The sequence below is a fragment of the Carassius carassius genome, chromosome 14, assembly GCF_963082965.1.
Source record: "Carassius carassius chromosome 14, fCarCar2.1, whole genome shotgun sequence".
NCBI classification, from domain to species: domain Eukaryota; kingdom Metazoa; phylum Chordata; class Actinopteri; order Cypriniformes; family Cyprinidae; genus Carassius; species Carassius carassius.
Window position 1 is genome coordinate 14,969,881 of NC_081768.1, and position 27,295 is coordinate 14,997,175.

Here is a 27,295-nt window from a genome sequence, read left to right on the forward strand (position 1 = left end):
AAGCTGAAAATTGTTTGAAATGTATGGATTATAATATTGCATGCATTTGGTTGGTTATAAAATTGGATACTGTGATAAAATAGGACCCAAACAAGCCTCTGATCTGTATTACTTCATAAAAAAAAAGGCTAGTTTATGAACTGATCTTCTTAAAGATATGTATCGTTTCTTTACATCGTCAGAGCATCCACGAAAGTGTGCTGCTGCAAATGTGTGTGCCCTTACACACCATTGGTCCGAATCCATCTACCAGTCTGGAAATCACCTAAAGTTATATATAGAGATGCATGTCAGAATGACTGCTGGATTCAGTGCTGCCTTAAAATACATAATTATTTGATGATTTTTACATAAATGTGACGACATAAAAAAAAAATATTATTTCATGTATATGATGAGAAACCAAGTATACTATGACTGATGTAGTTTTCTAACCTTTTTCACCCTTTTCTCCCCTTGGTCCCTCTGGCCCTCTTTGTCCTGGAAGGCCGGGTATCCCTGAGCTCCCCATTTCCCCTGTAGATCACATACAAACAGTTTTCTGTTCACCGCTCTTCACTTTCATGTTCAAACAGGCAGCTTTTCAGTTTGATTTCTTGTCCAGTAGGGCTATATGAATCATGACTGGTACCTTTTTCTCCTTTAGGACCAGGGTATCCTCTGTCTCCTTTGGGTCCTGGCCTGCCAGGAGGCCCTGGGATGGTCCCATATGCTGAAAAGATAAATAATGTTTAGGAATAATTCTACAAGACAAATACAGTGATTAAATATTTAATCAGTATATGTGATAAAGTATGTGAGTAAAGCGGATACTAACTTCTAAAGAAGTCCATTAAGTCAGCCGTCACATTTCCATAGGCAGCAATCACACGGCTGTACCCGGGTGGTCCGGGAGGACCAGGAGGCCCAGCGGGTCCTTGGATCCTTCCTGCTTGTGTTCTCCAGTATCCCTCTGTCAGGTCCTGCAGTATACCTTGATCTAAAGGAAACAAGCAAGATGGATTTGCTCACTAGCCCTGTGATGGCCTGACCATCTGCCCACAGTGTTTCCCTGACTATGGCACCAAGACACTCGGATTGATTTCGGTATCTCTGTAACTGCATAGGATTTTGGAAAAAGGATGGTTTTGATTATTATTACAGTGCTTTGTACTATTTGACACAACACTGCCAGCTACTCGCAGTATAGCAAACCAGAATCATACACCACACACAATAAGTGGTGTTTTGTTCCTTAATGAGTCAGTGTTTTTGAACAAATCGATTAGATGAATGTCTCAGTGACACACGCAAACAGCAGCTGCATTTAGATATGCATATTCCCCTACTATATAGTTGACTAAAGAACAGTATGTGAATTATAAATATTTACAAATTCACAGTACTCATAAAACAATAAAGAAAAAGTCACAGAAAGCGAGCATGAATTCCAGTGCTGCACTTCTGTTTTAATCATGAAAGAGTGCGAGATCAGATGTAAGTACATTTAAAATATATCTATTTCACAATAAAAATGTTAAATGATCATCAATTTGTGCACATTTAAAAAACAATACTTGCAATTAAATCAAAATGGTTTTCTAAGTTCAAAGTTTTCTACTGTTCTCCATCAATCCCATTAAATCTTTCAATTATGTGTAATGCCTATAAATAAAAAGTTAAATGTATTAAGTCCAGAATACATTCACACTATATAGAAAATACTTTTTTTATGACATGATTACTTACTTAAAATAAGCATCTACTTAGAGAGGAGAACAAATTGGTTGAATGATTCAGTGGCTCACTCTTAAAGACAGTAACTTGTTAAGGACTAGGAAGCACTAGGAAACCAATGAATACCTAAGACTGCATTGCAAGTGTGGATATTTCTTTCAAGAATCATAAGATTAAGTTAATTTAACTGCTTTATTATGACCAGAACTCTGACGCATCATTCTGACTTGGATGATACTGTACTCACTCTTAATGTAATCAGTGACTTTGAGTGCAACATTGGAGTAGTCCACTGGTTCACTGATCTCAGAGCCATAGCCGTATTGTCTTCTGGCACTCTGATAACTGTGTCCAGCTTCACCACGTTCACCCTTCTGACCGGGCGGTCCGGGAGGCCCAGGGGGACCATGAACGTAGTGTCTCATGGTGTCACCTGAAAAAAATATGAGACTATTTATTGATGCTGCAAACAACCACAAAGTGTTTCCAGGAACTGGTCAGACAAATCTAGGACACAGAGAGTTTCAAATCGTGCGTTTAACTTTGAGAATGTAGAATGGAGTGCGATCACTTGTTAAAATCAGTCAAACATACACTAATGTAAAGTTACTCTGAGGTGTCAGTTCCCAGATTAGAGTGTGTGGTGAGTGACACTCACTGTTTAGGTAGTCCTGCAGCTCAGCACGGATCTGTTCTCGCGCAGAAGATCCTGAATATGAAACAAGGCCCCTGGTGTCTCCTGGAGGACCCTGGGGTCCTGGTGGACCAGGTAGGCCAGGAGGTCCCCTAAAACCAGACTCTAAATAACAGAGAATCATATGAGTTTTTTTTTTTTGCAAAACTGCAAAAGTATCAGATCAGTACAATAAGAGGACAGTACATGAGAGGACTCACTCTGTAGATAGAGCTGGATGTCCTCTAGTTTGTAACCAGAGACTGCAGAGGAGCCTCCTGGGGAACCAGGAGGACCAGAGGGTCCCTGTATACCTTGAGGACCAGGGGGCCCAGGACGTCCAACGCCTCCACTAAGCCCTGACCCTTCAAACACATTCAAAGTGGAATATGAGGAAAGGAAACCCTTTACATGTTCAAAAACAAAACTAAAAAATATTGCAAAAACACAAGAACATACTCTGAAGCAGAGTGGTTATTTCACTGTAGGAAGCACCCGGCTGGCCAGGCTGCCCAGGTTGGCCAGGAGGACCTGGTGGTCCAGTTCTGCCTGTCATCCCCTGCTCTAAAAACACAAATTCACAAATGTCATTAATAAGACAGAAGTCAATCAATTTCCTATTTAAAATAAGATTCAGGTTAAAGACACACCATTCATCAATCTGATGGCATAGTTTGCCACTTCCCGTGCGCTAAAGGTACTAGCAGTAATGCCAGGTGAACCCGGTGGTCCTGGAGGGCCAGTCACGTAACGCCTCACATCTTCTCCTGAGCATAAGAAAGTCACTGGGTCCATTCTTAGATTCAAGATTCAAAAAGCCATTCATACACAAGCGGGTCTGACATTGTTTACTCACTCTGTAAAAGGGAAATGATGTATTCAGCACTTATGCTTCCAGGTGGGCCAGGAGGTCCTGGAGGTCCTTGAGGACCTTGGCTAATACTGTTACCGCTAATTCCAGAGCCTGATTCAAAATTATATATTTTACTGTGAATGCAGCAGGACATACATTAAACATTACACAGCAGATCTTAACTTACGCTGAATGTAAGCAATAACCCTAGACGCCACGTCCTCTACAGACACTGAAGGCCCAGGTGGACCTGGTGGCCCCTGAATACCAGACAAATGCTGCCTCATGCTGTCACCTGTGGAAAAGATGTCACACATTCATGAGAAAATGACCTTCAGGAGCAGGAGTGTGATCATCCAAATCAACAGGTACTCACTCTTCATATACTCCATGATGTAATGACGATAATCTGCAGCAGAATGGGATCCAGCAGAATGACCTGGAGAACCGGGTGGACCAGGAGGTCCTGGGGGACCAGGCCGCCCTTGGGGCCCAACTGCAACTGCTCCTGATACTGAAGGCAACAAGAAGTGAATTAAGGGTTACAATAGTGTTTTGCTTTAGGAACCACATTTAAAAATCTAATAATGGTGCTAAATAAATGTAAATAAATGCAAATGCAAATGGTGCTATATTAAAGATTTAGTTCACCCAAAAATGTATATGATTAGAGAACTTGAAAAAAACAAACATAATTAGTGTTGAACGAAAGATGAACGATAGTCTTATGGATTTTGAATGAGATGAGGTTTGTAATTTTTGGGTGAACATATACAGTAGAGTGCAACATATTAACATTTACCTCTTGATTCTCCTTGGAATGTTGTTGTACCTGGTACTCCAGGATCCCCTGGGGAATCATTTTAAAGATTATTGTGCTGTAGATATTAATGTACAGGAATACAATGTCCCTTTATCATTATTTGAAGGTTTTTACCTTTACGGCCATCTCGTCCAGGTGGTCCAGGAGGTCCTGGGGGACCAGGTGGACCTTGAGCTACACCATAATCAGAGACTTTATAGAATAAAAATAAACAATACATGCCATATTAGTTCATTTTCATGAAAAATTAAAACCGTTTAATCTCTTGACTATATTTTAATGAAAAGCAAAAGCAAAAATTACATATAGGGTCATAAACTAAACAAAAATTTAACTTACTAACTCTACCGGGGCTCCCTGGAATGCCAGGTTGACCTGGTTCCCCTAAAAAAAGCCACATATGACAAATAAAGCACTATTATATTATATTATAAGATGTGGTGATCTAAGTACTTTATGTGTTTTACTGTTTATATCAGTTCTTGTGACCAATATGAAGTGTTAGCTGGAGAATGGAGCCTCACCTTGGTATCCTCTTGGACCTTGGGCACCTGAAATTTACATAAACATATCATTAAGTATCTGATAATAGTTGTTCACTGGTGATAGGCTGGAATAAAGGTATCAACAAGTAGATCAAATTAGATACAAATTCTGGGTAAGACTAACCTGTTGCTCCCTTGGGCCCTGAAGGTCCTGGTGGCCCAGGTGGTCCCGCAAAAAATGTTCCTGTGTAGGCAACATTTGTAAAATTGTGAGACTTAAGAAACCACAACACTCTCAATGCCCTGACCAAGACATATGGTGGAATTAAACCTGAATTAGGCACAAAGTTTCCTGGATCTCCCTTGTCTCCTTTAGGACCAGGTCTGCCATATCCTATGAGACAGTAACAAAAAAGCTGAGAAGAGTATGCTACTACAGGAAATTATGAAAATAAGCATGAATGTTCATCTTACCTGGTGTGCCTGGTTCACCAGGTGGTCCTGGAAGACCTGGTCGAGAATCACCTACAGGGAGTAAACAGTGAAAATGGATTAAATGTGTTTAAATATAATCTGCTCTAAAAGTATAATATTCATTTTAAAACTATTCTGTCATACAGTCATGGCCAAAAATATCGGCACCCTTAGTAAATATGAACAAAGAAGGCTGTGAAAATTAATCTGCATTGTTAATTCTTTTGATATTTTATTAAAAAAATTCACAAAAATGTATCCTTTCATTGGATAATAAGAATTTAAAATGGGGGAAATATCATTATGAAATAAAGGTTTTTCTCAAATACTCGTTGGACACAATTATTGGCACCTCTATAAATTCTTATGAGTAAAATATCTCTGAAGTATATTCCCATTCATATTCACAATTTTGAGCACTCCAGCGTGATTATAAACATGAAATTATCCAGCCATGGCTTCCTGTTTCACAGAAATATAGAGAGGAGGGAAAACAAAGCCCAAATTCCCTTAATCATCCATCAAAATAAGAAAAACCAAAGAATGTATTTCTGATGAAAAGAGCTAGAGCAGTGAAAAATCCCATTTCCACCGTCAGGGCAATAATTAAGAATTTCCAATCAACATAAAATGTTACGAAACTGCCTGGAAGAGGACATGTCTATATCGTCCTAATGCACGATGAGAAGAAGGGTTTGAGGGACTAAAGACTCTCCAAGGATCACAGCTGGAGAATTGCAGAAAATAGTTTAATCTTGGGTTCAGAAAACCTTTAAAAAATTGTAAAACAGAACCTACTACACCACATGTTGTTTGGGAGGGTTACAAGAAAAATTCTCCTAGCTCATCCAAAAACAAACTAAAGCATATTCAGTTATCAGACACGACTGGAACTTCAAATAGGACTGGCTTCTATCGTGAGATTAAACTAAACAATTTGCTTTTTAGCAGCAAACACTCAAGATGGGTTTGGTGAACACAGGGATAAAAAGTACCCCATGTGTACAATGAAATATACTGCTGCATTTTTGATGTTGTGGGCCTATATTTCTGCTGGAGGGCCTGGACATCTTGTTTAGATACATGACATCATGGATTCTTTCAAATACCAACAGATAAAAAATCAGTAAGTTACGGACTCTGTTAGAAATCTTATAATGGGCCATGTTCGGATCTTCCAGCTGTACAATAATCCAAACACAAACCTCAAAAACAACACAGAAATGGGTCACTGAGCACAAAACCAAGCTTCTGCTATGGCCATTCCAGTCCTCTTACCTGAACCCTGCAGAAAATGAGAGGAGTGAACTGAAGAGAAGAAGCACCAACATGGAGCTGGGAATCTAAAGGGTCTGGAGTGATTGTGGATGAAGGAATGAACTCTGATCTCTTGTGAGGTGTTCTCTAACCTCGTCAGGCATTATAGGAGAACATTTAGAGCTGTTAAACTGTCAAATGAAGGTTTCTAAAAGTATTGAATAAAAGGGTGCCGTTGTGTATTAGAGAAATACCCTTTATTTTATAATGATATTTCCCCCATTTTAAATTCTTATTATCCAATGACAGGAATAAAACATCAAAAGGATTAAAAATGAAGATGAATTTTCACAGCCTTTTTTGATCATATTTACCAAGGGTACTGATATTTTTGGCCATGACATATACAGTGGCGTGCGAAAGTTTGGGCACCCCTTGCAGAATCTGTGAAAATGTGAATAATTTTCACAAAATAAGAGAGATCATACTAAATGAAAGTTCTTTTTTTTATTTTGTACTGTCCTGAGTAAGATATTTTACATAAAAGATGATTACATATAGTCCAAAAGACTATTTATTAAAATAACCTCATTCAAATGTTTGGGAACCCTTGGTTCTTAATACTGTGTGTGGTTACCTGGATGATCCACGACTGTCCTTCTGTTTTGTGATGGTTGTTTACGAGTCCCTTGTTTGTCCTGAACAGTTAAACTGAGCATCTTCAGTAAAATCCTCCAGGTCCTGCAGATTCTTCAGTTTTCCAGCATCTTTTGCACATTTGAAACCTTTCCAGCAGTGACCGTATGATTTTGAGATCCATCTTTTCACACTGAGGGCAACTGGGGGACTCAAACACAACTATTAAAAAAGGTTCAAACATTCACTGATGGTCCAGAAGGAAACACGATGCATTAAGAGACGGAGGTAAAAACATTTGGTATTTGAAGATCAAGGTAAATTGTACTTAATTTGTGTTCCAGAAAACATGCAAGTATCTTCTATTGCTTCATTTAGGACATTACTAAATGAAACAAAAGTGATATTTCAACAAGATTTGGATATCTTCATCTTGTTCAAAAGTTTTCATTACACCCCATCTCTTAATGCATCGTGTTTCCTTCTGGACCATCAGTGAATGTTTGAACCTTTTTTAATAGTTGTGTTTGAGTCCCCCAGTTGCCCTCAGTATGAAAAGATGGATCTCAAAATCATACGGTCACTGCTGGAAATGTTTCAAATTTGCAAAAGATGCTGGAAAACTGAAGAATCTGCAGGACCTGGAGGATTTTACTGAAGATCAGTGCTCAGTTTAACTGTTCAGGACAAACAAGGGACTCGTAAACAACCATCACAAAACAGAAAGACAGTCGTGGATCATCAGGTAACCACACACAGTATTAAGAACCAAGGGTTCCCAAACATTTGAATGGGGTTATTTTAATAATTTCAATTAATTCAATTTATTCAATAATTACAAAAATATTTTATGCACAATATCTTACTCAGGACAGTACTAAATAAAAAATAGCAAGCATTTTGTATGATCTCTTTTATTTTGTATTTTGTATGGCTAAATAATTCCATAAACATTACATTTCACATTCAAAAGACAATGTATGTGGCAAAAAAATCAGATGTTGATCCTTAAATGTTTCATGGATAATGTTATGGTACCTGGACGTCCAGGAGGCCCTGGGGGACCAGGAGGACCAGGTGGTCCAGAAACTTGTCCAGCACCATACTGTCCTAAAAAGGACACGCAAGTTTTAAATTAATGCATATCTAAACGTTACTAACATTCAAATTAGATCTTTTAAATAAAGACTCACTTTCTGCTCGCGTTGCAATCAAAGTCTCACCAGTGTTAACAGCAATACCCGGTTCTCCTTGATCTCCCTTATCACCTTTAGGACCTGCACAAAAATCAAGGTGGATAAAAGGTCATTTGGATACAGTTTTTATTTTACTAATATACAATATTACACAGGAAGACCAGATGAAAAATGATAATTTACCAGAATGACCAGGAAGTCCAGCAGGGCCAATGGGTCCTAGACATACAAAGAAATACGATAAAATAAAATGATAAATATTCTGATGTACCCACCCAAACAGTGCAATTAGTTAAAGTATATGTCATTCATTGGATTGTTAACATATTCAAAGCACATAATGATTTCACTGATTAACAGGACATTTTGTAATCTGTTTTTTTTTTTTTAAGAATAAAGATTATGAACATACCTGAGAGTCCTGGAGATCCAGGTGGGCCAGGAGGACCAGGGCTTCCAGGTGGTCCTGGGATTGCCACTGAGCTAAAACCTGCTGTAAAATTAAAGATCTCAATGTAAGTTGGTTGCACAGTGAACTGTTAAATATGTTTTCATACTTCATGCAGTCTTACCTGCATTGATCACTCTTCCAGCCTCACCAGCCTCACCTGTGAAGATTTTCAGATTCATTATTTAGACATTGTTGCACACACATGATTCTAATGTCCAATAATAAGAAATATATATATATATATATATATATATATATATATATATATATATATATTGCTAAAAATGTAAGACTTCAAAAGACTGCTAAACATGGTCCTATGGTCTAGTATACTAAAACAACCACCATACTGCACCTTTAGCTCCAGGCTGACCAGGATTGCCAGGTAGGCCTATGCAAAAAGCAATATGTTGACCATTATATCTTCATACATAACGGATATAAACTGTAAAAATCGAAATTGCATAAAATTCTAACACAAACACATTATGCACATAAAAGAATGCAGTACAAGTGACAGGTTACCTGGAGGTCCTTGAATCCCTTGAGTTCCTGATTTAAAGAGAATAGTAGATTTATTATTATTTTAACTAAAATAATTCCCCTTTTTTTCAAACATTATTAAACTTTAGTATGAATGTGTATAACCCCTTGGCAAATGTAAGAAACTGCTTTATAACATGAAGATTAATGTCATTTTCTCAAAATTAGGATTATTGTTTTCTATTTTTTTATTTATATTAAATGAGGATTCATGTTTTTATACCTGGTTGCCCAGCATCACCGGGTGGTCCGGGTGGTCCTCTGATTCCTGGTAAGCCAATTGAGCCTGGCTCACCTAAATATGAGTAAAAGATGATACAGAATACAGACAAATTTAATAAAGATGCAGATATAGGTACACAAGAAAAAAAAATATTTGGCTTGGAATCATCAAATCTGAAAATGCCTCTCACCTCTTTGTCCCTTTTCACCATCAGGTCCTTGAGGCCCTAAAATGAAATGACAAAATTACTATCTGGGGACTTCTTTTACACCAATCTAAGACGATAATACAACCCGAATTCCGGAAAAGTTGGGACGTTTTTTAAATTTTAATAAAATGAAAACTAAAGGAATTTCAAATCACATGAGCCAATATTTTATTCACAATAGAACATAGATAACGTAGCAAATGTTTAAACTGAGAAATTTTACACTTTTATCCACTTAATTAGCTCATTTAAAATTTAATGCCTGCTACAGGTCTCAAAAAAGTTGGCACGGGGGCAACAAATGGCTAAAAAATCAAGCAGTTTTGAAAAGATTCAGCTGGGAGAACATCTAGTGATTAATTAAGTTAATTGATATCAGGTCTGTAACATGATTAGCTATTAAAGCTTTGTCTTAGAGAAGCAGAGTCTCTCAGAAGTAAAGATGGGCAGAGGCTGTCCAATCTGTGAAAGACTGCGTAAAAAAATTGTGGAAAACTTTAAAAACAATGTTCCTCAACGTCAAATTGCAAAGGCTTTGCAAATCTCATCATCTACAGTGCATAACATCATCAAAAGATTCAGAGAAACTGGAGAAATCTCTGTGCGTAAGGGACAAGGCCGGAGACCTTTATTGGATGCCCGTGGTCTTCGGGCTCTCAGACGACACTGCATCACTCATCGGCATGATTGTGTCAATGACATTACTAAATGGGCCCAGGAATACTTTCAGAAACCACTGTCGGTAAACACAATCCGCCGTGCCATCAGCAGATGCCAACTAAAGCTCTATCATGCAAAAAGGAAGCCATATGTGAACATGGTCCAAAAGCGCCGTCGTGTCCTGTGGGCAAAGGCTCATTTAAAATGGACTATTTCAAAGTGGAATAGTGTTTTATGATCAGACGAGTCCAAATTTGACATTCTTGTTGGAAATCACGGACGCCGTGTCCTCCGGGCTAAAGAGGAGGGAGACCTTCCAGCATGTTATCAGCATTCAGTTCAAAAGCCAGCATCTCTGATGGTATGGGGGTGCATAAGTGCATACGGTATGGGCAGCTTGCATGTTTTGGAAGGCTCTGTGAACGCTGAAAGGTATATAAAGGTTTTAGAGCAACATATGCTTCCCTCCAAACAACGTCTATTTCAGGGAAGGCCTTGTTTATTTCAGCAGGACAATGCAAAACCACATACTGCAGCTATAACAACAGCATGGCTTCGTCGTAGAAGAGTCCGGGTGCTAACCTGGCCTGCCTGCAGTCCAGATCTTTCACCTATAGAGAACATTTGGCGCATCATTAAACGAAAAATACGTCAAAGACGACCACGAACTCTTCAGCAGCTGGAAATCTATATAAGGCAAGAATGGGACCAAATTCCAACAGCAAAACTCCAGCAACTCATAGCCTCAATGCCCAGACGTCTTCAAACTGTTTTGAAAAGAAAAGGAGATGCTACACCATGGTAAACATGCCCCGTCCCAACTATTTTGAGACCTGTAGCAGAAATCAAAATTGAAATGAGCTCATTTTGTGCATAAAATTGTAAACTTTCTCAGTTTAAACATTTGCTATGTTATCTATGTTATATTGTGAATAAAATATTGGCTCATGTGATTTGAAAGTCTTTTAGTTTTCATTTTATTAAAATTTAAAAAACGTCCCAACTTTTCCGGAATTCGGGTTGTAGAGCTTTAATAGGTTCCATGCACTCACAGCCAACTAAGCAGATCCAGTCTTGGAATATTCAATGAAGCAATACTATTTATTGATTTCGTTTCAGGAAAACAAATAGTTTGACAAATAATTGCCACAAACAAATTCTGGCCATTCATTTAGATATACTTTGGTCAGTACGATTTTTTAATGATTTTGAAAGTCAAAAATACAAAAATATTATTACAATTTTAAAAAGCTTTATTCTATTTCATTACATTTTAACAGGCAATTTATTCCTGTAATGGAAAAGATGAATTTTCAGCAGCCATTACTCCAGTCTTCAGTGTCCTTAAGTCATTCTACTATGCTGATTTGGCATTAAAGAAACATTTCTTATTATTATTATCAATGTTGAAAACAGTCATGCTGCTTAATATTTTTGTGCAAACTATGATGAATAGAATGAACAGCATTTATTCGAAACTACATTTTTTGCTGTTGATGGCCAACACATCATGGTTAAAAATATAGCTCTGTCTGACGTTGAACTATATGCATATAGTGCTGATATACAGCATACAGACAACCTGAATTACACTCTGCTAATTAGTCATTTGCTGTCACACTTAGTCACACTTTTCTGCCTACCATGTCTGTTTTCTCCCTGTTCTAATAATAAAATAGCAAAAAGACAAAAATCTCAGGTTTGTGTCTGTTCCTACAGATGAATCACCTTCTGATCCTTTAGCTCCTTTCTCACCAGATGGTCCTTGTCGTCCTGCAGCACCAGGAGCACCTGACAGAGGGTACATTGATTTAACAATGAAGCACATATTTGTAAACATGGCACAAAATAATAAAGTTCTTATGGCTCAGTACAAATATACAGACCTGGCAATCCATTTTCTCCTCTATCACCATGATCACCTGACACAACACATGCACAATTTTACATGAATTCACATTGACTATAATTAAGAACTGGATACTGTACGTCAAGCTCAAATATAATTAGCTACAAACCTTTAATTCCAGGTGGACCAGTAAGTCCTCTATCACCTGGAAAGAAATATTTTTTATTTATTTATAAAGATTATGATTTTATTCATATACGTACTGTAAAGTGTTTGCTGTGATACACACCTTTAGCACCGGCAGGGCCAGGTTCACCTCTGAAGCCTTGAGGGCCTTGTTCACCTACACAGAAAACAGATTTAATGTCATTATTTTAGAACACAAAAAATTTTTGCAAAATGTCACTAAAATATTTTTTGTAAAAAAAGAGCTGATTACCATGTAAACCACTAGCACCTGTTGAACAAACAGACAAAAAGAGAACCAAGATCAAACACTTGCAAATATTGCATTACTGTTTAATTATTATGAAAACATTCATATTCAAGTTTATATATTTATGCCAATGCATTTCCTTTTGCCAATCTCAAATGATTCTGTACAGCTAATTTCACTGAATATAATAAGTATTAGCCTTTATATAAATAGCTTTTTGTGTACTGACCTTTAGGCCCAGGTGGACCAACAAGACCAGGAGATCCAGAAGGACCAGGAATACCTGAAGAAAGAACAGATGCACAGACACATGGCAAATTAGATCAAAATAGCAGTTGAATTTACTTTGTGTATGAGAACCCTGTAATTGTAATGAATGAAATACAAAAAATTAAATGCTCAAGAGCCATATTCTCAAAGTATGCAGTATCTTACCCCTTTCACCCTTCTCTCCGGCCCCTGGGGGACCTGGATCTCCACGGGGTCCAGGCTGACCATCTCTTCCTCTGAAACCTGGTGGTCCTTCTGGACCACGTTCACCTGTCATGCACATTTTAAAGCTTTGATGAGGCAACATCTGGAAAAGGTTCCTTCTTTTTTCAAAAGAACTAAGAGCATTAACAGGACTGAGTTAAATGTTCACAGAACAGATTAAATTAAATTAAACTTATGCATTTAGCAGACGCTTTTATCCAAAGTGACTTACAGTGCATTCAGGCTATCAATTTTTACCTATCATGTGTTCCCGGGGAATCGAACCCCCCAACTTTGCGCTTAATGCCACAATGCTCTACCAATTGAGCTACAGGAACAGATGCATCTTGAATGTAGGTAGGGACTAGTCTCTCAAATGGATTGTAAGAATTGACTATTAAAAGTTTTTGTTTTTGTGCTACAGTATTAGCACCTGTCAGATGCAGCATTTATGCACTGTATTTCTAAACCTTAACCTCTAGGCCTTGTCTTTTGGGGTACTTGTTAATATACTTTGTGATTTAAACACAGAATTAATGATGGTGAATGATTTTCCCACAAAATAAAAGTGCTGCGTATTGTTTCAGGTACCTGCACTTCCTTTTTGTCCATCTCTTCCTGGATGTCCTGGGATTCCTGATGGACCTAGAGATGAACATCTGTTAAGACTTCATTCTGCACAACTGTCTTAGCTCCACACAGGATCAAACATTATTCTTACCTGGAAAGCCTGGAGAACCATTATCTCCTGAAAAAAAGAGTTTACATTGTTTATGTTTTCATGTTTAAGACTGTGAGCAGATCAATATAAACATATAATCTAGGTCAACTGGTTCACAGACTTTTCACAGCCAGTTTTAAAATTGTACAAACCCTTTGTTCCTGGAGATCCAGTGTCACCTGAAAGTGGTGAAACGAGCAGATGTGTGATTGATGCAGTAGTGATGGAAAAGCAGGTTACTGACTATTAAATCTCCATAGAATGAATAAATATAATTTTCTGTACTGGCAGTTCAGTAAAAACTGTATATCTGGTGTACCTTTAGGCCCTGGAGGTCCTCTTTCAGCTTTAACTGAAGAAGCAAGTAAGGCTAGATACACAAAAATATGTATTAAATGTAATATTATTTGTATTAGACATATGCATATATGCATGGCATTTTATAAACATTGTACATGTTCAGGTGCATTTGTTGTGTGTGTTTAAGCAGAACTGTGTTCACATGTACCTTTCATGTCTTCAGACTGCAACTCTTCTCTCAGTATTTGCTGTACATTTCTTTGCAGTAGAGAATTGTCTGAATAAACTGCAGAATCTAGTGAACTAACATATGCCGCTTTACTTCCAACTTCTTTATATATACCAGTGTCATCAATAGGAGCGGACAGTCGACTCGTGCGAGCTGTCATGGAGGAGGATAATTCCTCAAGAGCGCTGACACGAGACTTCAGATTCTTTACCTCCTCAGCTTCAAGGAAAAGAGATTTGCTTCAGATTAGAAGACAAAATGCAATAGTACATATACCTAAGTTAGGCAGAAAACCTATTCTTGAGTTGAGCTGTACACAAACCGTAATCCTCTATTGATAAATACACATTGATACATAAGATACAATTCCCTTATCCCAATAACCAAATCCACAGAGGTAAGAATTAATTTTTTGGTTATTATTTTTTAAATAACTTTTTAATCAAATTTCAAATACATTTTATTGAAATTATTTGGTGAACCATAATTTGCCTCATATTTTGAAAACCTTATATTGTACAGTTTTAAAATGAAGCTATAATTTTACCCCAAGAGAAATAGTGAATAAATTATGTCTTTCATTAAACTGACTAGACATACATAAAGCAATGAGTCCAAACAGAAGGCCGAGGAGCAACAGGAGGCTGAGCAAAAAGCCCAGCAGCCACTTCCACCAGGAACAGCAGTTTGGCCCACATCCACAAAGACCCCCTCCACCATTACAGCCATCATCATCATCAAGAACCTTGGCCTTACGAATCTCTGACAGGACAAACACAGGAAGATTGTGATTCTCTGTTTTAAACAGTATGACTGTACATACTGTGTGCACTGTTTTTTTGTTTTTTCAAATAAAAAGGTTTTACCTGCATAAGTAGCTTTGTCTTTTGTTGACACTGATGTAGAGCCATCTTATATAGGTAAAAATATATATATATAAATGGTTTTATGATGTCAACAGATATTATCAAGATTTCTTTGAGACTAGAAGTGCCTCAAGAGGAAAACATGTAAATAAAAAAAACATCAAGATACATGAAAATTAAGCACTTACAATGTGTGCCAGAGCTAGACTTTACAGGGGCACTTTCAGAATAGCTGGTCAACATAGTTTCCTTCTTCACTGAAACATCTGAATACGACCCTTAAAAGCAAAGAGTGTATTCAGTTAATCAGAATGCAGTGTTAGTGTATGTCATAACATTAATCATGTTATATTTCTATTCGCTTTCATTCAAACACCACAAATAATTCCCCTTGCAACATCAAATAAAAAACTAGTCTCCTGTCCCTTACGAAAAATAAGTTTATTCATGTGTGCTATTAATATACTTCTTTTAAACTAAAAATACTTTTTATGAACTTCTCAGAAATGGGCTTTATATACTCCTCATAAATATACTTAAAATAACATTTAAGTATACTTGACTTATACTTACAAAAAGTCTAAATATATTTGAGCTATAATCCTAGAATCAGTGTTTTCATTATTACACGGTAGAGGGCGCTAGTACACAACTTCTGCACAGCATTTCCAAAAAAAACACAAGTGAAGAAGAAAAAAGAAACAACAGATATGAACACATGTAACACAAACATCTGACATGAAACAGCATCAAAACTGTAACGTTATGGAATAAAATGTCGACCGATGAAGAGGTAATAATGAGCTTTGGGGTGTTGATCGACTCCATCTATGTTTTGATTATCATTCTGATTCCAATTCATAGTCTTTTTTTCAACTTTTTGTTCAAAATGTTATTTCTTTATTTTTTATGAAACTTACCCACATTAAAGTGTCTAAAAAAAGAATGCATGGAACTAGAATAAAATGTTTTTGTTTACAAGCAGATACTCTTTCTTTGGATGTTTTGTATATTCAGAAATTCATATAACAAAATAAATACAAATTCAATCCTAAATAGGGACATAGTAGTATATACTTAGAGTATTATGTAAAGTTCACTTAAAGACAACTTATGAGTATACTTGCAGTATAAAACTACTAAACTAGTAGTTTACTCACACTAAACTTCAAAGTGTGCAAAGCATTTAATTAGTAAATTATCAGTAAACCTATAAGTTTACTTTTAGTATAATTGCAGTACAAACTACAAACATAGAGGTAAACTAATTGTGTACTCAAAGTACTCAAGCTACTGTTATACTTAAAGTATACTTAAAAGTACACTTTTATATACTAGAAAGTTTTATATACTAGAAATTTAGTCCCAATGAGTATTGAAACAGTACACCTTCAAGTATACTACTAGAACACTGATATTTGTATACTTGCTACATAAAGTATACTTGAAATATACTTGAACTTTACTTAAGTATACTTAATAAAATAAACTTGAAGTACTACTTTTTTACCTGCTGTCCCATTAGGGGTGCTGTTTGTAAACTGCTTGCCACTGTCTTTGGTTAGGATAAGTTCTTCGGTTTCTCTCTTCACTGGAATGTTCTCTTTCTCCAGCGTCAGGTATCTCTTTGACACATTCTCATTAAGGGTCCTTGTACCAGTTCCTAAATATGAAATCTTCCTGTTTATCAAGTCACTCTGAATGCATCTTAAAGAACTACAGTAGCCATAAATCTTGTTCCTGTATGACTATAATAAACACCTAAAGTGGAGACTCCTGTGTTGACAGCAAGAGTGCTGTTGGGACTTGAGGAATAATTTTTCTGCACTCCATATCCTAAAAATAGACACATAACAAATAAACAAAGATGTTTGAATGCCAAGTATTTCTTTGCCACTTAAAATGACACTGTTCATCAACTAACAATGACTACCTCTTTAGAGAATTATCTAAAGATAGTTCTGATTTTTACAACATTTTCACTTACCCAAACAGAAAAACGCTAGGATGTATTAAACTGGACAAATGTTTTAGTAAAGACTTTGACCTGGTTGCAATCTATCATAGTTTCCACAACAGTATTTAGCAGCACAACTGTTTTCAACATTGATAATCAGAAGATATCAATCATCAGAAGAAATGTTTCTTGAGCAGCATATCAGCCAGTTAAGATGATTTCTGAAGGATTATGTGACACTGAGTTTTGCTATAATATGATTATAATACATTTTAAAATATAATTAAAATAGAAATCAGTTATTTATATAGAATTGCACAGTAATATTATTAATTAATTATTATGGATTACTGTTTTACTTTATTTGGATCAAATAAATGCAGCCTTAGTGAGCATACCTTTTGAACAGCAGTGTATTTACAGTATATATTGTTATAATTACAATTTTCCTCAAATGTTATTCTTTTTTTTAACACAGTGAAAATTCATACTGATTTTGTAATTATTTACAACTTTGACGGTTCAGCACTGGGCGACAGAGCAAGTGACGATTCTATCAGCTGTCCCAAAACTCTCTCATGTACAGAAAAAAATATATAACAAACACCTGCGGTGGAGATGCCTGTGCCAGAACCAAGAGTGCTGCTGGGACTTGTCAAATAATTCTTCTGCACTCCATATCCTAAAACATAAATCAACATGCTTACAAGGAATGTTATTAGCTTGTCATTTGTCACAGCATGTCATCACAATTATTTAATATTATATGCCTCAGAGGATACCTGAGTATGTGTTAACTCCACTGGAAGTTAGAACTCCACTTGCAGGAGCTAAATTGTTGTGGAAGCCATACACTGTAAATCAAGAAATAACATGTATTTAGCTAATATATTTGTTTGAGGACCATGCCTTCAACTGAATATTTTGATGTATTAGTAGGCTTGTTTTATTTATAATACACCAGAAACTGTGCAGACCTGATAAGGAGGATGGCGATGTGCTGGTAACAAGAGTAGCTCCCGTTGACATGTTGTTGGTGTTGCTGTTGAAGCCATAAGCAGCACCAGTGGAGACTGTAGAGGGCAGGGTGGAGCTGTTCCATGTGTATGAGGCCAGGTCAGCGTCAAGAATAGTGGTGTCATATTGCTCGACTGAAGAAATTGAAAGGAAGTCTTAACGCCTTGGAATTGATCACAAGATCTCTATGCATGGATGAACTGGGGAATTTGGATTTTTTTTTTTGTGCATGAAAATAAATGGTCTCTGCACACCATAGGTGTGATAGGAGTGTTAACTAATTATATCTTTACTTATATGTAAGCTTTACAAAGAACACATGTATACAAATAACGGCCTGAGCTCTTCTAATCCAGCTTTCTGTACCTTGCTTGGTGGAGATCTTGGTGTCTAAGGTGCTGGCCTTGCGAGGTATAGGGAGAGGGGAGGAGGAGGGAGATCGTGTGGGGCTGACGCTGGCCGATCGGGATCCCATTAGCAGCTTCTTCACATCATCCAGCTCTGTCCCTATAGCAGCAGCACTATATTAGTTGTGTCTAAACGTGTCTTCAGGTTCACTATCTCACACGACTGTCCGCTGTGGTGATCAACAACCTCTATAGCTTTTCATTGAGTCTCCGAGAAGAAGATGAAAAAACTGTATAGGCTACATTTGTTTACTTGTTTCCTCAAGTTTTAATGAGGCTGTTTAAACTTTTCTTAACATATTAGTTTTTCTTTTTATTATTATTATTTTAGCCTATTTTTGTGATTTCCTAAGATTATAACATACATCTTGTGGAGGGAGATGCACTCTGAAGCCTGGTCCTGATTTCCGTCTCTAAAACAGAAACACAGATAGACACATTTAATTATCTCCACATTATTTCAACACCAACACATATATTTAGCACATATATTTAAATATGTAACTGATCAATAATGTCCTGGGACCGGTGTTGAGTAACATTGAACAGAACTTGGCGATGTTTCCTTATTGATGACTTACCACGCACACTGTCCAGTTTATTCCCCTACTTTTCAAATTCCATAGATATTGAATATTGAATTCAGTGGAAATTATTTTATTAATTACTAGGGAAAAATGGGAAATAATACTACGCAACAACAACACAGCTGTAGGAAACAATGTTCAGCGATGATTACAGCGTTTCAACAGACAATGGTATTTTTCAAAAAAATACTGGACAACTGAATGCTTTGAGTTAAGAATAAGAATCAAGTAGTTGTGAATACATTTCTGATAACGAAAGAAACAGGCCTAAATTAAAGGTGTAACCTTTTTCAGACAATCAGAATCACTCCATGTGAATCACTGTGTTCGGGTCTGTGCAAGAGAAGCTTTGTAAAGGTGTAAATCGTGTCTCAGGAAACTGTTGCAAATGTCTAAATGACTTGTTGTGTACGTAGGGCTTTTTTTTTTAGAAATAATCCGATATGTACAGCTCCAGCTTTCTTTTCTCTGCGTTTACAATTTTGGCATGATTCTCTCACTAACTGAGTTTTGCAAGTGCGAGGGCGAGGGCGGGTCCACCTACCTCTCGTAGCCAATCAAATTAGGCTTTCACTGAATCTCCATTTACTCTTATCTGATTGGTTCAATAAACATATCATATGCCAAGACATTTACCTTAAATTTATGCATTTAGCAGTCACTTTTATCCAAAGCGACTTACAGTGCATTTAGGCTATACATCTTTTACATCTAGTGGTTACACGATATGATTATAGATTATAAACTGTGAATGAGTAAGACATGAATATTTAAATAAATATTTTAGTAGTATTTTGTAAAATCCCCTTAAATTACAACGTTAAATAAAATATATATATATTACTGTTGGTTCTGTTGGAATCAATTATTGTTAATCCAAATTTGTGTAAAAAAAAAAAAAGGATAAGTAGACAGGTGAAATTATGCATGTATTAGGCTAGTGCAGATACTTACATACAGTAGACCTTCTTTAAGTATCATCAAAATTACAATATAATATAACAATAAACTAACATATAACATTGCCTGTTGATGAGGAGAAGGAAACTACACAGCTCATGTAATGTTTTAATTAAGCTGTTATTTATTTATTTATTTGTATTGTAAAAAGCGCTATACAAATAAAAATGAACTGAATTTAACTGAATCAGATAAGAGTAAATGGAGAGTCCACAAAAGCCTCATTTGATTGGCTACGAGAAGAAGGTGGACCCGCCCTCCCCCTCACGCTTGCAAAACTCAGTGATAGAATCCTGCTAATCCTGCTGTAAGCACAGAAAAAATTGAAGTCAGAAAAATGCAGATCATTTTTATTTTGCGTTAGCATGAAGCTACAGTTTCTCAATACATTAATTACACTTACAAATAACAGTAAAATCCTGCAAATATTTTTTCTTGCGCTTGAATCACGATTTACACATTTATAAAGTTTCTCTTGCGCATGTAAATTTAATTTACGATTACAGTCTTATGTACACTTCCACAAATATTACACTGCACATGTAAATCTTTATACATTTAAATCTTTATATCATTTTAAGTAATTTTACCTCCATAGACATGTCTTTTGTGTGTGTGTGTGTGTGGGGGGGGGGTAATATAATCGTACAGTAAAGATGATTATCCTCTGCAAAGTAACTTTTATACTATTTGCATTAGTGTAAATAACAATCTCACCTCTGCTTTGACTCCTTCCTCTAGTTGAACCTGGAAACAGAGCATTTAAAACAAGTGTTTTTTTTGGGGGGGGGGGGGGGGGGGGGGGTTTGTCTCCAAAACAAGTGACTTGTTACCATCATATAAAACTATGTTAATCATTTTTATTTGTCTAAGTGTCTTACCGTAGTCTTTTCTTTTTATTTCTGGGGATGAGCTGTCACTTGAACTTCCTGTTGAAGTTTTAAAAAAAGATATTACATGCTAGTATAGCTAATTATGAAGGACTGACTAAAAATGCTAAAAAGAAAAAAAGTATTCATTTATTTAATTAAAGTGTCTCAGCTGTGACTAACCATCATAACGACGTGAATGAGTAGCTTTGCTTTTCCTCTCCACAAACAAAGGGGAGTCTTGCGTTCTTCTCATGCCATCAGTGGAGCTGGATCTCACCTTTGACCCTGTTCCCGATCCAGAGACACTCTCAAAAACTCCAGAGGCACCACCTGTCAACCTGCTCACAGTTGTCTCCTCTATCAGATATTCCCTTGATCCAGAGCCAAACCCACTTGCACTCACACCCACAGATGCTGAGGCACAGACGCAGGGACAATTTAAGCCATTTATAGATATATGAGATACAGTACATTAAACATAGAGTATAGTTCTTCAAAAATAATGTTTGATTGGCTTACAGGATGAGAAAAAAGGACTGCTGTTGTTTTGAGTCAAAATGTTCTTCTCCAGGCCAGGAGACCCAGAAGTGCTTGACATGCCCTTATTGGCGGATGCACTGAAGCCTCCTGGGGGTTAAAATACAGTCAATTACAGCAATGTCCACTTTGACCACATACTGAAAAAGATGCTCAGGTTACAGCCACAGTATGAATTTTCCCATGATGCATAAATTCAGCAGAGAAACAAGACAATGAATATGAATAAATCAGTGAGAATATGGCGTTATTTCCCTGTCAAATGTCGAGAGCGCATAATTGTAGCGCGAAAGTACATTAATATAATGTGCGAGCGTGAATCTCTCTGCTCGCGCGCGGGAACTGGGCGCACGCTCTCAGATACACGTTGCTCTTGTAAGAATTTTCTCTGGGCTCGCTCAGAGAGTATGCCTGCACTTAAAACGTGTTCAGTGCAATCGCGAATCTCTCCTCTTCGCTTAATTTAAGCGTGTATTTGCTTAGACTGCGTCCAATACGTTCGCGCATGGCCAAGTACTCTTCTCTTCAATTTCTTTCTCTTTGCTCTTGGCATAAACGCTGTCAAAACGGCAACAACCAATCAGAAATAGGCTTCAACGACTGACCAATGAAAACACGACATCGTACATGGAATCTTATTGGTTGATATTGAACCGCACATAGAACACATGGAATAAGTTCACTGAAGTTCAATCAAGACGATACATTTGACATATTTAACATCAAAACAAATAAAACTGGTTACCTGAGATCGTCGATTCGGTGGATCCATCTCGGCTCGTCTTGATTGAACAAAGATGCACAAAGTCACTTTTACGGACTTTTAAATTAAATGTTCCCTCCCTGTGGAATGACCTGCCCAACTCAATCCGGACAGCTGAGTCCTTAGCCATCTTCAAGAATCGGCTTAAACCCCATCTCTTCTATCTTTATTTGACCCGCTAACACTCACTATTCTAATTCTATTCTTAAAAAAAAAATCGAACTACCTTTCTAATATTTTTGATTATATTATTTAAAAGTCCATGCTTTATGTACTGTGTTAACCTAAGTGAGACTTGTTATAGCACTTATATTTCATTGCTCTTTTTGTTTTTGATTGCTTCCACTGTCCTCATTTGTAAGTCGCTTTGGATAAAAGCATCTGCTAAATGAATAAATGTAAATGTAATGTTCCATGTGCGGTTCAATATCAACCAATAAGATTCCATGTACGATGTCGCGTTCTCATTGGTCAGTCGTTGAAGCCTATTTCTGATTGGTTGTTGCCGTTTTGACAGCGTTTATGCCAAGAGCAAAGAGAAAGAAATCGAAGAGAAGAGTACTTGGCCATGCGCGAACGCACTGGACGCAGTCTATGCACATACACACTTACTTTAAGCGAAGAGGAGAGATTCGCGATTGCACTGAACACGTTTTAAGTGCATGCATACTCTCTAAGCGAGCCCAGAGAAAATTCTTACAAGAGCAACGTGTATCTGAGAGCGCGCGAGCAGAGAGATTCGCACTCCGCACATTATATGCGCGCGAGCAGAGAGATTCGCACTCTGCACATTATATTCCGCGCGCGAGCAGAGAGATTTTTGCTCGCGCATTATATTAACCCTTTCATGTATGAATTATGATAACCTCAGTCAGGATTTTTTTCCTATGTGTTTTTATTGCTCTTAGGGCATGAAAAAGAATTGAAAGAATTGAAAGAATTGATTTTTATTTTATTTTTTTTACAAATTTTTCAAAGAGATCTTCAGATGTCCACTTGAGTGGACAGCATGCGGTTGGTTTAAACTGAAGATATACTGTATTAACTATAAGACAATAATCAAACAGATAAAGTATGTGAATTTAACAAACTAATCAATGCAATTATATCAAATAATGTGAAAACTATAAAACATGCAAAAAATATAAATGCAAAATATTGCAATGGCTTCATACAACTTCATACAAGTTGCACTTCGCGTATCTATGATATCAGAACATGAGGACGTGATTCCATCAGAATTTTCTACAGCCTGTCAAGGTACAACTGTGGAAACCATTCAGATGCTCCCTCCAGTGCACCAGAGTATGGAGATTTACCCTTATTAGCTGATAATTCTGATTATGTTCAAGATGGACATGCACATTTCTATCATAGCCCTCCTCTGAGAAAACCTAGCGATACGTATTTTCAATCTCATCTGAAATGATCAGTGTTGGGGGTAACGCATTACAAGTAACATGCATAACCCATTCAGATTACTTTTTTGATGTTACAAGTAAAGTAATGTGTTACAAGTAACATGCATTACCTAATCAGATTACTTTTTGATCTGACAAGTAATTAACTACAAGTAATGTGCATTACCTAATCAGATTACTTTTTGATGTAACGAGTAAAGAAATGCATTACAAGTAACATGCATTACGTAATCAGATTACTTTTTTATGTTATGAGTAAAAAAAACGCATTACAATAACGCACATTACATAACCAGATTACTTTTTGATGTTATGAGAAAGGAAACGCATTACAAGTAACATGCATTATGTAATCAGATGAAATATAGCCATTGCATGCATGACGTCCACTACAGTGGACATGTGATTAATCAGAGTTTTCTCTCAATCTAAAATCAAAACTTGGAAAATTTTACTGTGATATGACTCATTAGATATTGCTTTATGCTGCAATATTTTTTTTACCTATAAGAGTCTCCTAGGATAGAAGGAATGGGTGGAGCAAATTTGCATGTCTGACTGACCCTTGGCCTTGGCCATCTTGGTTTGGAGGGGGAAAAGAATAGAAACACAAAGGCTTGCCACTTGATTGCAATTTATAGGATGATGCACCAGGGTCCAATGAAGAGATTGATGTGCAACTTTGCCATAAAAACATATTCAAGAAAATGCTTTTTTAATAGCTGTCCACTGTAGTGACCACTATGCGTGAAAGGGTTAATGTACTTTCGCGCTACAATTATGCGCTCTCGACATTTGACAGGGAAATAACGCCATATGAGAACAAATAAAACTGTAGGGTGAACAGGGGTAACTTACGTGGAGGTAAAGATGTAATTCTAGTAGTAGACATTGTTGTTTCCCTGATGCCTGTTTTTACAATACATGTCTTATAAATGTGAACAGTTCTTGCTTTGAAATTCAAAAACATAGCTGAATAAAACAGTCTCCCTTCATCAATATAATAATCAAGCTTCTCAGTAACATTACAGAACCACTAGGTGGCACAGTCTTCACAATGAAAAGATCTTCACAAAAGATTTTGGTTCAGGTTAGCAGCAAATTGATGCAAGCTAATCAAACGCCCTTACCTCTATCTCCTGAACTTCCTCCTGAATAGTTTCTTTGCTCTCTTAGATCATCCATTCCATTCTAAATAAATGTAGCAAAACAATTACAGGTCGTTAAAATTAAAATATATTCTATATTGAATGAGCATTAAGGTGTTTCTATTACAGATGAACTGTGGGATAGCACTGGATGAGAAGAGCTGCAATATATATTACGCGTATTATATTACTGTTATACAAAAACTTATTTAATCAGTTATGCTTAATTTGTGATATATTGCTGTATGACTTTACACAATAAATAGTTTTTACAAGATGGTGTGTTTTACTGTCTTCGTTTTTCACAACAACAAGTTTTAACAAGAAATATTAACTGCCTGCACACTGATAAAAGGATTTCTTCGCTTTCCTGGCAGATTCTACTCAGATTTCAAGGTATGGATGTTATAGAATTGCAACCTAACCCACATCAAAAAAGTAATTATAAATGACACATACCCATATTCAATGGTAATGAAAAATAATGCCTAAGGGGTAATTATTTGCTCCAACAAAAGACTTGCAAGTACAACTACAGTCTCATATTTACAGTGGAGAGAGTAAAGCAATTTATCACCACCCCACCCTCCTCACATCTTCAGTTTCAAATGCAAGACCAGCTACTGTTTCCCTGCAATCCACAATACATGAAAAAGCTAAACACAGTGAATTGTCCCCCGCACAGACAAATAATGCCTTTATTTGCTAATGGTGATTATCCGTGCAAGGATTTTCAGCCGGGACTTCAGAATCAGTTCAGATTTTTACTACTTTTTTTCCACTTCATCTACTGCAAAGTTTATAATAAAATAAGTAAACATTAAAAGCAACTCATAACCAATAAAATGGACCCATAATTTGTTATTAATATCATAAAGATTTTTTGGTTTCTACTGTTTCAGTCTGGGTTCTAGTCTTCAGTGGAGTCCCACACAGAAACAAGATATGAAGAAGTCTGATTGTTCCATTTGCAAATTAATAAGTATTTCAGGAGAGCAACGGGCTGATAGAATCATATAAAAAGCAATAATTATGAATAAATAAGAAGGAATATATATATATATATATATATATATATATATATATATATATATATATATATATATATATATATATATATACACACACACACACACACACACATATGAAGTCTAACTGAAGCACAAATGTAGGCTACTGCAAATAATTTATAGTTGCTCTTTTTGTGTAAGAAAAATGGATAAATGTTTGAAAACTAAATCATTAACAAAATGTTTTACCTCTGATCCTTGAAAATCTGAAGAGAAAGGGATTTTAGATAAAGTCCACCTAAGAGTTGCCTGTGAACTTCACCTGTGCAGTATAAATGTTGTTACCTGACTCCTGCTGTTTTCTTTCTGATTTTCTCGCTTTTTCGACCGGCAAGCCTCCACAGGACTTCTGGGTAGGATTTTATACCGAGCCACTCCCCTGTCTTTTGGCAGATGCACAGACAGACTTTTAAAGAAGACAATACCCTCAGGATTCACAGTTTTATCTTTTATGTTCCAGCAAACTAAGGTTTAGGACATGTTCAGGTGAACACAGGTGTGGCTGGATGCGTTATCTGTGCGTCAGTTAACTTCGCCGAAACGGGGACACACATACAGAAAAAAAGTTTAATCTACTACTGTTGGCATAGCAGCAAAAAAAATGGCAGAAAATGCATTTTGTTCAGCTTGAAGCAATTAATATAAAATATTTTAGAAAACATTTTTAATAAATAAAGTTCCATATTAGGTCATAAAGACTTAATGCTTTGTCTCGAAGAGCTCATGCTTTGTCTCTTATTAAAATACACTACAGAAGTGCTTTATGAGCAACATACATTGAATTCAAGACATTCTCAGGAAAAATTGTTCTAAAGCGTAGGCTACATATTAGTACACTTTGAAAGTGAGGGTTTTGATTTATTCATTTGATAAGCTCACACATTTTCTTGGAATTAAATCATGTTTTAACACCTTTCAAATTACCACAGAAAAAAAAGCATGCATCTTTAAATAAACTGTAGGAACATGACAATAATAATTTTACTTTAGCTGAATGCGTCAGCTGATTACTGACAGAACATTTGTATGAAAAGGGGTCAGACGAGTGTCCGGCTTTCATTACCAGCAAGAGTTTAACTACTCATCTTTACAGTTTTATGCATTAGTGTTAATGCACACCATTTTAGCAATTCATATGCGATACATACAGTAATAAGTAATTTTATTTCTCAATATAATCTGAAGACAGCTGGATCAAAGAACAATGCAAATGTTCTAAAGGAATTCATGCACATACACGCTTTCCACGGGAAAAGGGTGTTGCTTCCCTTTGGATTTACATGCCATTTTCTATGGATTCATTTTTTCCCAGTGGGCACAACCTGTTGATACAAAATGCAAATTAGTCACACAATGTTTAACTCCAGCCCATATGCATCCTTCACTGCATTAGACCCCATACAAATCTTAGAAACATGAGAAGACATGGTTGCATGACTATACAGCTATTAAAAAATTTTAATTTCATAGACAAGTTATAACA

General features: G+C 36.5%; 1 protein-coding gene across 1 annotated transcript; it reads right to left on the bottom strand.

Annotated features, from left to right (window-relative positions):
- LOC132157102 (collagen alpha-1(XVII) chain-like) lies at positions 1 to 26,144 on the bottom strand. Its single transcript, XM_059566282.1, has 57 exons — positions 26,002 to 26,144; positions 24,725 to 24,785; positions 24,453 to 24,503; positions 21,393 to 21,500; positions 21,054 to 21,287; positions 20,883 to 20,930; positions 20,719 to 20,748; positions 18,820 to 18,867; positions 18,414 to 18,554; positions 18,008 to 18,181; positions 17,813 to 17,884; positions 17,638 to 17,712; positions 16,835 to 16,909; positions 16,584 to 16,736; positions 15,262 to 15,351; positions 15,074 to 15,118; positions 14,808 to 14,969; positions 14,187 to 14,426; positions 13,998 to 14,048; positions 13,831 to 13,857; positions 13,679 to 13,705; positions 13,549 to 13,602; positions 12,919 to 13,023; positions 12,713 to 12,766; positions 12,487 to 12,504; positions 12,337 to 12,390; positions 12,217 to 12,252; positions 12,085 to 12,120; positions 11,927 to 11,989; positions 9,521 to 9,556; positions 9,331 to 9,402; positions 9,090 to 9,116; positions 8,920 to 8,955; positions 8,686 to 8,721; positions 8,526 to 8,606; positions 8,297 to 8,332; positions 8,111 to 8,194; positions 7,956 to 8,027; positions 5,025 to 5,075; positions 4,882 to 4,944; positions 4,735 to 4,794; positions 4,590 to 4,616; positions 4,405 to 4,449; positions 4,180 to 4,257; positions 4,045 to 4,092; positions 3,619 to 3,756; positions 3,430 to 3,537; positions 3,246 to 3,353; positions 3,040 to 3,156; positions 2,849 to 2,953; positions 2,611 to 2,754; positions 2,375 to 2,515; positions 1,964 to 2,149; positions 818 to 979; positions 632 to 712; positions 436 to 516; positions 1 to 265 (listed from the first exon to the last, which is right to left on the bottom strand). The coding sequence occupies exons 2-57, from the start codon at positions 24,777 to 24,779 to the stop codon at positions 222 to 224; spliced, it is 4,593 nt and encodes a 1,530-aa protein (XP_059422265.1). The 5' UTR covers positions 24,780 to 24,785; positions 26,002 to 26,144; the 3' UTR covers positions 1 to 221.
- Positions 26,145 to 27,295: the final 1,151 nt, after the last annotated feature.

Excerpts from the sequence above, each read along its gene's own strand:
- LOC132157102 (XM_059566282.1), bottom strand. The coding sequence starts at position 24,779 with ATGGATGATCTAAGAGAGCAAAGAAACTATTCAGGAGGAAGTTCAGGA. Across the intron at positions 18,182-18,413 it reads CAAGATCTCCACCAAGCAAG|TCGAGCAATATGACACCACT; the intron begins GTACAGAAAGCT and ends CAATTTCTTCAG. Across the intron at positions 4,945-5,024 it reads TGGTGAACCAGGCACACCAG|GATATGGCAGACCTGGTCCT; the intron begins GTAAGATGAACA and ends ACTGTCTCATAG.